Source organism: Poecilia reticulata, chromosome 10, assembly GCF_904066995.2.
Source record: "Poecilia reticulata chromosome 10, P_reticulata-male-v2, whole genome shotgun sequence".
NCBI classification, from domain to species: domain Eukaryota; kingdom Metazoa; phylum Chordata; class Actinopteri; order Cyprinodontiformes; family Poeciliidae; genus Poecilia; species Poecilia reticulata.
The window spans coordinates 14,034,461-14,048,344 of NC_088839.1; the positions used below are offsets into that span (position 1 = coordinate 14,034,461).

The window sequence follows — 13,884 nt, forward strand, 5'->3', positions numbered from 1 at the left end:
GATTGAACAGAGAGCATTTGTGAAGCCTTGTCACAGGTACTCAAGTGGATTTAGGTCTGGACTTTGAATGGGCCATTTAACACAAATATCATCCAATCTAAAATATTCATTTAACCTTTATAAAGTATTTTCTTCAAAAACAGTCATGTGTTTAGCTCCATCAGCATCTTCTCTGTCTCTGGTGAGAAAGATCTTTGCCGCAGCATTATGGTGGCACCATGTAGAATGCTAGTTCCATGAAGGGAAGATTTCTGGAGTTTACAACTTTACTCTGTTAAATGACTTTTCCACTTATGCTGTGGATCTCTGTAGCTCCTCCAAAGTTACCATGGGCCTCTTGGCTGCTTCTCTGCTCACTTTTCTCTGCTTCTCTGCTCCCTTTTCTCTGAGAAGAAATTACACAGATGTTGACACATGACTTCTAAAGTCAGTTTATGAAGTTAGATTTTACTGAGGGATTTCAAAGTTAATCAGGCTGAAGATAAATTGATGCTACAGAGTTGCATCATGTATAATTTCTTTCCACTTCATTAGAAACTTCATTATGCCTGTATGTTGGTTTGCCACATAAAATCCAGATAAATATATACAGCAGTGTGTGGTTGTAATGTGAACAAATTTTAAAATTTTCCAGGTTCATGTATGAATACTTTTACAAAATACGGAGACGTGATCTGAGTGCAGGTGCAAGCCATTGGCAGCAGGGGGCAGAAGAACCATTTAAAAAGCGTTCTAATGTCAATATGTAAATGCAGGTAGAAGTTATGGGCAGTAGGGGGCAGCATTAGGAAGCATTGTGTCAACACGTGAATGCTCCGGTTTTTTAACAGTAATGCTCAACTTCAGTTATTTACGGGGGAAAAGATTATTTTAATCCACCTTTTTTATTTTGTTCTCCAATTGAATCTGTTTGTTTGTTTTTTTAAACAGACAAAATATCCACACATTTTACAAATAGAACAGTTAATGTATCTTCAGGACCTTGTCCATCATCCGGTCATTCAGTAACAACCAACAAAATATAAGGTAATGCTAACTCCATTACACATCGTATTTAAAAAGCTACAAATGTAAAAACTGACTGAGGAAAATGAAAAACATAATTGTTTAACACCTGCAAAAATATAAAACAATAATGACTAACAGGCTCTAACGTTGAATGAACAACTTGTTTGCTGTAGTACAGTATAATCCTTCCTCCATTTAAATCCTGATTCAGGATTACACGTTAAACACAAACAAATCTTGTTCTATTTGTGGATCCTTCAAACAGGAGCCGAATATTTATAATGTTGACATAGTCGCGATTCCTTGAAAAGTTCCGTGACTCATAAAGGCACACATAAAATGCCTAAATTAGCCGTTATTTCCTAAAGATAAGTTACTCGGGTTACTTTAAGTCATAACATTTAATTACTCACCAGACTTGCGTCATTTTCAAAGCAGTTTTCAGTCATTCAACAGAAATACTTTTTATTGCATATTGTAAGTCAATTGCATGACTTAAAATGCAATTTTAAGTCATTAAAAAAAATCTATTAGGGAAGCAGCATCAGAGACGAACTAGAACACACATCTAAATAGCTGCTTATTATAACTGAACATATTGTTTATTATGTATTAATCGATTTACTGTTAATTCAAAAATTCATTTACTGAAATAAAATATCTATAGAGTACTGCATTTTATACGTTTTGCTGTAAGTGATTCATAAACATTCCCTTGACCAGAAAGATTCCTGAAACACCAGTGAACCCCAGACCTTCCCTTCACAGCACATCATCCTTGTTTTGTAGGTTTTCCTGTTGTTCCATACCTTATTTGAACGAATGGGTCACTATCAGGGTTTCGCAGAAATTGCTGATAAATGGACAAGATGCAATCATCTGAATCAGGAGTCCTGGGGCAGACACACGTTTAAAATATGCCCTGACGACTAAGGTTAGTGACCACTGTTTTACACTTTAGAAGCACTTTGCAGCCAATCTACAGTTCACAGTTGTGCTCATTTATAATTTCACAAATTTTCATAGTAAATGCATACATTTACATCTTTTGTGGGCTACATCCAACTTGACAATCCTGACACTTGAAATAGAATCAGCTTGACAGAAAAAAGAGTAATTTTATTATGTATTTCTGTATATATATATATATATATATATATATATATATATGTTTTTTTTATTACAATAATGCAGGCAGTGGGGTTGATGTGCAGTTCACCCAAGGATTCAGGAATCAGTGGTGGTGTGTCGAGATGGACCCTGGCATTGTCATCCAGTGAGAAATGGTAGGTTTATTACTTATCAACTTGACGTGGCTAGTAAAGCCACAAGAAGCTGTTGAATCACTGAATTTAAAATTGCTGCATTTCGAATAAATTTTTATGCAAACTCTTTTGTTTCGATATCCATGTATGTATTTTGTTTAGAGAAGTAAGTCCATGTGAAATATGACATGAAACAAGTATTTTACTACATAGAAGTTTACAATTGCTTTCCGTACCGTAAAGCTACTAAAATGTCAAGCAGAAGCACAAATTTTATTTTAAACATTTATTTTAAATGTTGTGTGTGATTTATAACTACAGAAGAAAAGAAAATCTGGTTTAGAAAACGTCTTCAATCAAAGAAAGGGCGTGTAGTCTTTTCAATGTGTATACAGCTGAAAGATTTCATAAATGAAAATAATTTAAAAAAAGATAATATTCAGGAAGCATTTTATTGAAAATTTAAAACAATCCACACTGTAACAACTACATTAAAGCTGAATTTTAACAACATCCTAAATGCTCATGAACACGTTTGATGCATGTTTTAAACAGGTATGTGCAATCAGATATGTAATGAAACTCTTTAGGCAAGTTTCAGCGTTTCTTGAACCATGACACCGATTCCATCAAACACTTTGTGAAAGGGAGCGTTGCACATGAAGGCAGAGGTGGTGACCAGCTTGTTCTTGACATCAACGTGAGCTTCATCCACGTCTTTGTTCACGTGTTTGCAGCCCATGTCCTTCAAAGCTCCAGCCGTCTGAGCAAACGGCCACCTGAAGATAAAAACCAAGTGAATGATCACATAAAATCCAATAGACTAACATTTCTCTAATGTGAACAGAGATTTACACACTTTTCACACTCTTTGTCCTGCCCCACGGTGAGCTCACAGCCGGGCAGCAGCTTTGCAGCCAGGACAGGGGAAATGCAGCACATGCCCAGAGGCTTTCCTGCTTTGTGGAAATCCTTGATGATCTTCTCCAGATGTGGCTGGACGGTGCAGCTCTTGTTCTTTACAGCCCAGTCGCTCAAGTTCTTAGCCACACCAAACCCTCCTGATAGAGAAAATAGGGTTTGTTCAGAAACCTACATTGAAACATTAAACAGAGGAGCTTCACACAGCTTCCTCTGAGTTTATACAAGATGAACTCACCTGGAATGATGGCAGCATCAAACGCTGAGACATCCAGCTTGACCAGATCTGTCACGTCGCCCCTAGCGATACGAGCGCTTTCCTGCAGGATGTTCCTCTTCTCCTCAGTAGGTTTCCCCTCGCAGTGATTTACAACATGCATCTGATCTCCGTCTGGGGCAAACATCTTCACCTGAGATCAAACGACCAATATGGTAACTAAAAATCATTAAACTCCTGCTGGTTTTCTATCAACACAATGTTTTGACAGAAAAACACATTTTTTTCTGTTCTGTTCTTACTTTTGCGCCAGCGCGACTCAGATGGACCAGGACGGCCGAGGCCTCGTGGATCTCTGTGCCGTCATAGACGCCACAGCCGGACAGAATAACTGCAACACGCTTCACCATGATTGCTGAAAAACACACTTTATCGTTTTTAAAGATGCAGAGAAACTTTAACCTTTTTTAAAAGTCGTACCTTTTTTTCCATCAATATATGCAGAATAACCAGTATAAGTGACTAAGAGCCTGCAAGAGTTTAGATAATTATTTATAAAGCCAGTCAAAAAATGAGTCACTGGAGCGTTGCAGCTGCCAACACTGCTAATCTTAGATAAGCTCCCTAACCGAGAACCTGTTGTTGTATTAGAGCCTTAAATAAACAAAGCACCTAAAGTCGACTCAGAAATTTGTAATGTCTGCTGTTATTTATTTTAAACTTCTTTATTACTATGTCTCATTTTAGTACATAAAACCAACAAGCTTAGGTTTAATCTAGGGTATTTAAAAAACCTTAACATTGGCAGATAATGCATGGAAGCAGATGTCTTACCTTAAGTAGGTGTGGCAGGTGACTTGCAGTACGCACAGTAACCAACGGAGCTACTAGATGCAGGTTTGACAGGAGTGCAGGTTTGACAGGAGTGTCGCAGAGCAACACCTTTTATAGCCCTGTCTCCTCCCATTGTCCTTTGTTTAAGTCAGTGACATCATCTACATCCAGGTAACCAGGAAGACTTGCTGCGTTAGAGATTAAACTACCGACTCATATGTCTCAACGGCAAAGTAATGTGACGGTAAAACGACTTGATTACAGAAAAGATTTATTGTAATTACTCTGATTACAGAACAGTTCAAGAAAAAGGAAGAAAAGTATTTTATTTGAATTCAATATGCAATAAAATAAGTTAAACAATTAACTAACACTCTTCTTTTTTTAAACTATGTTCACCAAAAATATGTTCTATAGAGATATCAGTTTTATCTTCCAAATAGAACTTGATATCAAATAGAATAGACAACTTTGTCAAATTCAGCTGCAGTTGTAACGCACCTGTAACTTTCCCTACAGGGAAGTTACAGGTGCGTTTTTCCCCCTGGGTGACACCCTCCCCACTCTGCTATATAAAGCCATCATACAGCAGACAAACTCTCACTGCTGTCATGGCTCAGCGCAGCTCACTGGATGAGTCTGTCGGCATTCTCAGCATCTCTGCAGGTAAGGAATTCATTTCATGTTTTTCCCTGACATAAGTAATCGCTTTTTGTGGAGTAATCATCAGCTAATTTATTCTAAGCAATAGTGTTAAGCATATCCTAAAGGATTTAACCTGAATCCTGTTTGCAAAGGATCTGATTTACAGTTTTTCCTTTATTGTTAAATTATGGAAAGGTTGAATCTGGAAAGAATAAACTATACATATTAGACAGCAGAGCAGTTCTAACAATGGTTTGTTGCCAATATATAACATTTACATTCTTACAAGTGCTTATATTTATAGTGCACAGCTACTTAAACAGCAAATGAAAACCCTAAATTCTGTTTCCCAGAAAAATGTAAAGTTACATGGCATTTTTTTAAAATGACAAATGATTATTAATAAAGAAATGTTACATTTTGGCACATAATATCTTGGAATAGAGTGCTGAATTGACAGTTCAGCGCTCTAATCTAAGTTTTTTGTGGAAAAAGTAAGAAACTTTACTGGCAGCTCTGGATAACAGGTTTTTGACTTTCAGGCTCTCTCCTGCTGCTGGTGAACAGCTATGCCAGCACTCCTGAAAAAGACTTCATCCCCCACACTGCGCTGGGGATCTTACTCCTCATCATTGCTGCCCTGATAGCTTACACAGGTTTGTTTCACCTCACAGATTTGAATTCTCTGCCTTTTCCAGCCTCCTGACCCTGTCCTGTATCTTTCTAGGTGTCCGTCACAGTCTGTCCCACTCACGGCTGTTTTCCACTCTGTGTCTGACCGTCTCTGCACTGTGGTGTGGGTCGGGTCTGGTCTACATCCTGATAGGACAGAGAGTGTTGCCACTCACAGAGCTAAAATCCTCTCTAATTCCTGGCCTGGCAGCATTTACCTTAGCCCTGTTCATCATTGGCACTGCAGCCCTCTTTGTGAAGACACCAGTTCTCCTGGTCATAGCTATCAGCATTTCTTTAGCCTGTGCTCATCAAATCGCTGCTCTGTCAGATTCAGACTTCGGTCAGTCTGCCACAGCTGCAAACTACCTCCTTGTTTGTCTTGTGTGTGCATATTTTGGCTTTGGGCGTTTGCTGTACACAATCACACAGGGTAAAGTGAAACCTCCAGGAGCAATCATGAAATCTGAACTGAAAACAGAGCAGAACCAGAGCTGCAGTGATGTAATTAGTGTAGGTTTGGTGATGAACTTGTTATCTGCCTCTGTATTAGCCTGTCCCCTGGTAGGCGTGGTCCCTCAACTTTCTGTTGGCCATGTCCCCTGGCTCTGGACAGCTGGAGTGTTCCAGCTTGGCATGTGTGTCCTCTTTTACCGAGCAATGGACACATTAGCTGCAACTTTCTATGGCTTTACATCTCTATTAAAATTTGCTGAGGGTTACAGCGCTCTGTTATCTTTGTACTCCATTCAGCCGTTTTCCCCGGTTCCCTTCCCTGTTGTCTTTGCGGTTCTTTTCTCTGTCCTCGCACTGTTCAGCTGTCAGAAGAGCTTGCTGGATGGCCTCTACCAGTTATTCTTTGTAGCCTATTGTATTTCCATCGCAGCCCAACCTCAAGGCTTCTTCCAAGGTGGCACTCAGGGTGTACAAGGAGCTATCTTTGTAGCTTCTTCTGGAATGCTTTTTGTTACAACATTCAACATGGTCTCCAGTACCAAAATTCCTACTGGGCAGGGACACTTCAAAGCTTTAGTAACCAGAAATCGCAGTCTTACTCTCAGGGCTCTGGATAAAGACCGGCATACTCCTCACCTTGGATACTCCAAATATGCAGATGCAGAAGTGTTGGGCCACGCCTGCAATGTTCTGGCGGCTTTTGCCATCACAGCCACGATTGGGGACAGGAATCCTCTGACTGTGCTGGTTTTGCCCTGGGCAGTGATGGCTGGTGGAGTGTTGCAGCTCCTGTGCGGTTCGGTGGCGTTTGCTCGGGGTAAAACTCTTGAGAGCACCGCCTTTATTCTCTACGGGTTGATGTGGATGGTGTGGGGGTTGACACGATTTGGTGGTCTTTACAGTGAGACCAGAGGCTTCAATGTTGCTGTTGGGATTATTGGCTTTATGATGTTTAACCTCCTGTTGACAATTGCAGCAATATTTCTTAATGTTGCCTGGTTTGTCTACGCATTCACCTTCCAGCTCATCCTCATCAGCTTCCTGCTGGATGCAATTGGTGCTCTGCCCTATGGTTATGACATTGGCATCACAATCATCTTAGGTCTTGTCAGTTTTTACTGTTTCTTGGCGCACATTTTCAACAGCACCTTCCAGTCTCCTCAAATCCCCTTAGGAAGACCTTTAGTCAATCTGGGTGGGGTCAGAGGAGGGGAAGGGGTCTGTCCGCATGTACCAGCTCGCAAAGCAACATCAGTTCAGCAGATTGCAGGTGAGGAGATCATGTTGATAGTTTTTAGTGTGATCTGTTTACATGAATGACCTGATGTCCATATTTGTCTTCTGCTCTGTATTTCTATGATGTAGAAATCATGAAAAATGGAGGCATATGTGGAATGCCAACTGACACTGTCTATGTGCTGGTGGCTGCCTGCAACAGACCAGATGCAGTAATCAAAGCTTACAAGTAGGCTTCATTGTTGTAAAAACCTTTTCTTAGCAACTTTTTTATCTGTTTCTCTGTCACTGACCATCACTGTTTGGCTTCAGGGTTAAGAAGCAGGCTGAGGACCGACCCATGTCCATGTGGATCTCTTCTGTCAAGCAGCTGGAGCCTGTTAGACACCTACTGAGTCCCCTGCTCCTGGACTTCATGGAGGCTGCATGGCCTTCCTCTATCAGCATGGTCATCCCCAGAGGTGAGTGATTTCTTATTTTCATGGGAAAACTGTGTGAAAACTCAGTTCATGATGTGCTCATGTGAATATCTAATGGGTATTGTTGGCTGACTTTGATAGGACCATGGTTGGACATATTTGGTTTGGGAGATGCTGCCAAACACATCGGGACTCCACAAAGCATTGCCATCAGAACCCCAGACTGTGCAGTAGCTACACATCTTATTAATTTGGTAAAGTCCAAGATTATGTATCAAAGCCCATCTTACTTTAATTAAAAATAATCTTACATTATTTGACTTTACAATCTTGCATAGAAATTGACTATGTTCTTTTTCTAAAAGGTGGGTCCAATTGCAGTAACCTCAGCCAACCCAACAGGCGAGGCAGATACAACTCACCATAACCAAGTTTATGCTAAACTGGGAAAAAAGGTAATAACCATGATACAATATTGACAAGTTCAGCTGACACAAATAAAAATGTTGTTCATGTAGTGAATATGATTTTTTTTGTAAGGTTGAAGGGGTGTTGTGTGATGGACCCTCCCCTGAGAATATTGCATCTACTGTGGTTGACTGCACCAAGATTGAAACTGGACAAATTGGTTTCTTCAGAGTGGGCCTCATTCCAAAATCCAAGGTAAAACAAGCAAGGCCCATTTTTGCCCATTTGTCTATAGAAGCCTTTGAGTGTATGATTTTTGTTTTTGTTGTTTTCAGGTTTTCCAGATTTTTGAGGAAGTTAAGAATCGGCATAGACAAGGGCAAATAAATCCTGCCTTTGAACATGATCTGGCTCCTCCAGACACCCAAACTGAGGAGAGTTTGGGACAGGATGAAACATCAGAATCAGGAAGAGAAATTGAAAACTCAACAATCTCCACAACACATGAGCAAAGCACAGACCTCAATAGCGACTCCTAGTATTTATATTTGGACATTTGTGTTGCTATCTAAAATATGTACTCATGTCTTATAAATAAATAAATATAGAATAAATAGATATATGTAATACATATCAGAACTTACATTCATGTAGTAAATTTACATTTAGTTTTATCAGAGAGCAACATCTCATGTATATTATAAATTGTACTAGAAAACAAAACTTTGAATGTTAATATTTACTTTTTCTGCTGTGTCATCTTTTTATATTCTCTTTGTGGCTGGATAAGAATAACAATATTCGAAATGACATATGTGCACTATGTGTATTTAAAGAATATTACAAAAGATATCACCTTTACAATCTGATCTATGAAGTTGATTGTTTGCATTAAAATGTTTCTAACCACGGTGCCTCTTGTTCCATAAAAGTAAATGCTGTAAAACATAAGCAGGTTGTGTAACAAATAGAACAGAGAAATCCAAGATACTTTCAAAGTACACCTTTGTCTCTGATAGGAAGGGAAATTGCAATTTTGTCATTCAGATCTGAGTTTAGAATTGCATCAGTCTCTTATAACGGGTATATATCTGCATATGTGTATATATATATACATATATTTATAGGTGTGTGTGTGTGTGTGTTTGCGTGTGTGCGTGTGTGTGTGTGTGTGTGTGTGTGTGCGTGTGCGTGGGTGTGTGCGTGTGTGTGTGTGTGTGTACAATGGGAATCTTAAAGGCATACCTAATAAGAGTTAAATGTTAAAAGCAAGCCCTATATCTGGCCAAAAAAGTATGTGTGTAAAGATGGACCTCTTAAGGTTTGAACATTAAAAGCAAGCCCCCTTACGGACTAAAAAACACTCGTGTGTGAAGGTGGGCCCTGCAAAGCATCAATGTTATAAACAGACCCCACATGTGACTGAAAAACTAACATGTAAAATAAAGTTAAAATTTTGTTTATTGAAGGTGATTTTTAGTATCAAGATTTTTGGGGGGACTTGCCTGATTTTTTTCATAGATATAGGACGTCTAGAAAGGGTGAGCCCCTCAACTCACCAAGCTACTTCCAGGCCCCCTGAAGTATATTAACAGGGATGGATGTGTGTGTGTGTGTGTGTTTACAGACACTTAAAATGTTCCTTTTCGATAATGTTTTATTGAATATGACAGGAAAATGAGGTTGTGTTGTGAGACTTTGAGATACTTTAAAAATGATTGGTTCTTTATATATTTGGTAACCAGTATTCACAGGGCTTAGGAACCACAGTCATCCACATATTGCTAAAATCCATGAATACATGACACCTAAAAAAAAAACACGAAATTGCCTATTTTAGTAATTCAAACACCAAATATTCCTGAAAATGCATTACGGTATTTCTTGATTGCTTTCATGCAGCTGTCAACTCAAACACACAGGCCTAAGCAACAGCACTCGTGGTTAAAATGACACATTTTGTTTGCAAAACACTAACGGTGTAAAAACAAAAAAAAAGCAAATATTGCCCTCTAACAACACAACTTGCAAACAAGTGTATAAGCTGTTCGCACCAGTCATTCCATAATAAACAACAAAAGACAGCAATCAGTGTACCATTGCTTGTCATTGTAGCCTATTAGATTGCTTTCAAGCCTGTCCCATAGATTGTGCCAAATTTTTTGTCTCGCAAAAAATTGGGTCCATAATAAGAAATAATGTTCAGTTTTTTCAGTTGTTTTGACCTGCTTATTGGAACTGGGATTGACTAGGTTGTTACCGTCACTGTCATAACTTTGTGATTGTGAGCTGAGGCACACCAGCTATGTAACACTAAATGGTTCCACCGAAAACCTTCCTCTTCAAACTTAAGATTCTGGAGCAGCGTAGTCAAAGTCCAGATAAAATCTAAATACAGTGTCATGTCATAACCTTAAATAAGCGGTTCCCACACACAAAAAAACCCTCTAGGGTGACAGAATTAAAAATAATTATTAGAATGGGTCAAATTTATTCTAAACTGATATAAAATTGTCATTGCCTGTGCCTTGTGAAAAGTGCAAACACAGAAACAAAGTCAAAACCCAAGCACCCAAGATTATGACGTATACATGTTATCTTTGATATTTAAATTTGCTTGAGAGAAATATATCAATTAATTAACTGATTAACTAATTAGCAGTCATACATTGATCCATGATGCTGAGTCAACTTGGGTCAGTACATTTATTTTATATACTTTATACTGGCCATAAATTATTATACAGAGAAACCTGTAATAGAGCTACAGAATATCTGCAAAATATGCATGCAAGTAAATTTGTTATTTTGAGCCGTGATGAGGATGACACAAATAATGTCAAGTTAAAGAAACAAACTGGTAAAGCCACAAATCATGTTCTTTAAACCCTATGGGTTTAGAAATCCATTCATACCTGTTGTTTAAATACTCTTTCTCAGAAACTGTCTATACAATGATGTGATGTCGAAAATGTCCTTTGTCCAGTGTGATGAAACCTCTTAGCAGAAGTTTCTGTCACATTGTTTCCGTTGATCCTTGGCTTCTCAGAAGCATTTTGGGCTTTGCTACCTCGTACCTAAAATTTAGATCCAGAAATATTTGGGCACGGTTAAAAAAAAAACACAAAAAGGGTCAAGAGTAACTCATTAGTGTATCTTAGTATGTAAAAGAAATGTGTCAGAGATGTGAACTGATTATATAAATGACATGTTTTTGTACTGAATGTGATTGTAAAATGAGTGAATTCTGAGTCAGTAGTTTTTCAGTTTTTACATATTATCCATAAATTTATATACATAAAGATCTTTAAACAGAGCTATACAATACATGCCAATTTTGGAGGTAATTTATTCAAAGTTTACATTTAGTTATTTTATAGGTTTGTTAAAATCACACAAATAATAATAACACTAAATGAATGAACTAGTCAGGTCATTGACTGTCTTCTTTAAACCTTACAGATGTAGTAAACTCTGTCACACCTTCATGTCTAAACACTGTTTCTCTGAAATCCCCTGAGACGATTAAAACTCTTCTTCCTGGTGATGAACCTTGTTAGCACAGGTTTCGGTAACTGTTTACCCTGCTTATTTGATTGTCACAAGTTTTTGTTCTTTGTCCATCATTTACGAAGCAAAGTTCCAAGGATATTTGTTCAATGTGTCATCCACACTCACTTAAGAAGTACATAACATTTGGATTTGGCAATTTCTATTTTCCAAATAGAGTGTGGTAATATATTTTCCCTTGCTTGTGTGGATTGACGTCCAACAGTGACGTTGGATTCTCTTAGTACAATAGGGTCATTGTCCACATATTGTTTCTAGAAATGCGAGTTAATTCAGTTCTTAAAAACGATTTGAACTAATTCAAAATAAAACCAGCATCTCAAAGTTCTTAATTGTGGTACCTGAATGAAAAATGAACATCCAAATTTTATTCATGAGAAAAGATAGATTGGAGATGAAATTACCAATTGTCTATTTTCATTACTTTTGACATCTATTCCCTACAGAGCTATCTTATTTGGCATGTTTTCCTTTTAGATCCATTATAGATCCATTAAATCAAAGCTAAAGATTGTCTTGAGTTACCTTTGATTAATACTGTATTACAGCAAATCCGAAGAAGTCTCTGACTGAAGACAATTTTCTTGTATGACAATGTTATGAAAAGGATGCTCAGAGTTTTTCACAATTTTCTTGATGTTATGAAGAATCCTCGTCTCATCCTTTCCACTTTCACTTCTCCTCCAATGATGGAAATAAGGTTTGCCCTAACCGTACTTCAATAGAAATCTACAATTATCTTCTTGTTTTTGTTTTGTTTTTTACATTCAATATGAGATGATTGTTTCCACGCCATGACATAAAGCGGTCCACCAGCTCTCTGTATTCAACGTTTTGTTTGAAGATTGGAAAGCAATCTGAGTATTTCTGCAGATGACCTATGTTAGAAGTAAGAGGTGTACAGAGTGAAAAGTAATGGCAAAACTACAGTACCCTCTGATGCTCATGTGTTGTGTTGACCACCTGGTTAGAAACATGACTCTTCAGTCTTACCAACTTGACTTTTTGTCATGTAATTATTGATCATGACAATTGTTGAGGCCTCCACCAGTGTCTTCTGGAGTTTCAGACAATCAAATCAGGTTGAAATGTGAAAAATGCAATTCAGCCTCATTTTCTTATGCCAGTTTGAGTGATTTTAAAGGTACTGAGTGTTTTGGCTATTTTGCTGTTTTCAGGAAGTTTATTTAGTTTTGGTTCTGGAGAAGAAGCGTAGACTTGATTTAGTTTTGGTTATGGAGAAGAAGCGTAGACTTGAACAAGAAGACCTGGGCAGTCTGAAAGGTTAATACAACAATAACAGGTCTGTAAATTATTTTGGTTGTAAGCTATTCAGTGATTTATAAACAGCCATAAGCATGTACAAGAGCTATTTGAAGAACCATATGAATTACAACATTTAATTTCCCTTTGAGATCAATAAAATATTTCTTAATTTGATTGAACTGAATTAAACAATTGAATTTCTGCTAAATACCTGAGCATTAGTTCTTGACAGGAAACACCCATTGGCATCAGTTTTTTTTTTCTGATATATCATTTTGCAGTAATCTGTCTTTTTCCTTTCCAGTGTTTGAATCAGTCAGGATGATGAATAAACAGCGGCTTTCATTCAAAGCTTATAAAAAAAGCTTGACAGAAAGATTGTCAAGCAAAAAGTCATGTTGTTTTGTCTAACAAGGGAAAAGATAGAAATATTTCCTTGTGACATTTCCCAGGTGAAGCATAGTAGAAATAGATCTGGCAAAAGCCCAGAGCCCTGTGTTACGGAGTGAAGCTTCTTCAAATAAAACGGAGGCTCGTATGTCTTTTACTGAACCTTTCTGTTCAGTTCTTTATTGAAGAGAGAAAACGGCGACAGCTGATAACGGCAACAGCTGTTCGTAACCAAGCCAACCAAAATATCAACAAAGCAAGATAGTGACAAAACAGAACCAGATAATTAAGCATTCTTCAAAATAAAGGACTTATTCTATTCAAATAAATCATGTCTTGCACTTAAATATATTTCACTTCATCCTTGTAATTATATACAATCATGTTAATTTCAATTAATAATAATCATGTAATCTATGCTTAACATATAATTGTAAATCAGTCACTTATCATACTGAACAACATATAAGTGTAAAAAAGTCACAACACCCTGGGGACCCCCAGCACTAACTCTGGTAGACTCTAATTTCGCATTGTGAACGTGAACAACCTGTACCTATTGGATGGCAAAACAGGC

General features: G+C 37.8%; 2 protein-coding genes across 2 annotated transcripts; one reads left to right on the plus strand and one right to left on the minus strand.

Moving 5' to 3' along the window:
- Positions 1-2,706: 2,706 nt before the first annotated feature.
- Positions 2,707-4,337, minus strand: LOC103471181 (glutamine amidotransferase-like class 1 domain-containing protein 3, mitochondrial). Its single transcript, XM_081611823.1, has 5 exons — positions 4,246-4,337; positions 3,714-3,826; positions 3,433-3,604; positions 3,133-3,334; positions 2,707-3,052 (listed from the first exon to the last, which is right to left on the minus strand). Exons 2-5 carry the CDS (start codon positions 3,819-3,821, stop codon positions 2,860-2,862), a joined length of 675 nt encoding a protein of 224 aa, XP_081467949.1. The 5' UTR covers positions 3,822-3,826; positions 4,246-4,337; the 3' UTR covers positions 2,707-2,859.
- A 119-nt stretch (positions 4,338-4,456) lies between these two features.
- Positions 4,457-8,990, plus strand: LOC103471183 (uncharacterized). The gene is made up of 9 exons (XM_081611824.1): positions 4,457-4,911; positions 5,433-5,546; positions 5,618-7,288; positions 7,384-7,483; positions 7,567-7,715; positions 7,815-7,927; positions 8,039-8,128; positions 8,214-8,336; positions 8,417-8,990. Exons 1-9 carry the CDS (start codon positions 4,857-4,859, stop codon positions 8,618-8,620), a joined length of 2,619 nt encoding a protein of 872 aa, XP_081467950.1. The 5' UTR covers positions 4,457-4,856; the 3' UTR covers positions 8,621-8,990.
- The last annotated feature ends 4,894 nt before the right edge of the window (positions 8,991-13,884 follow it).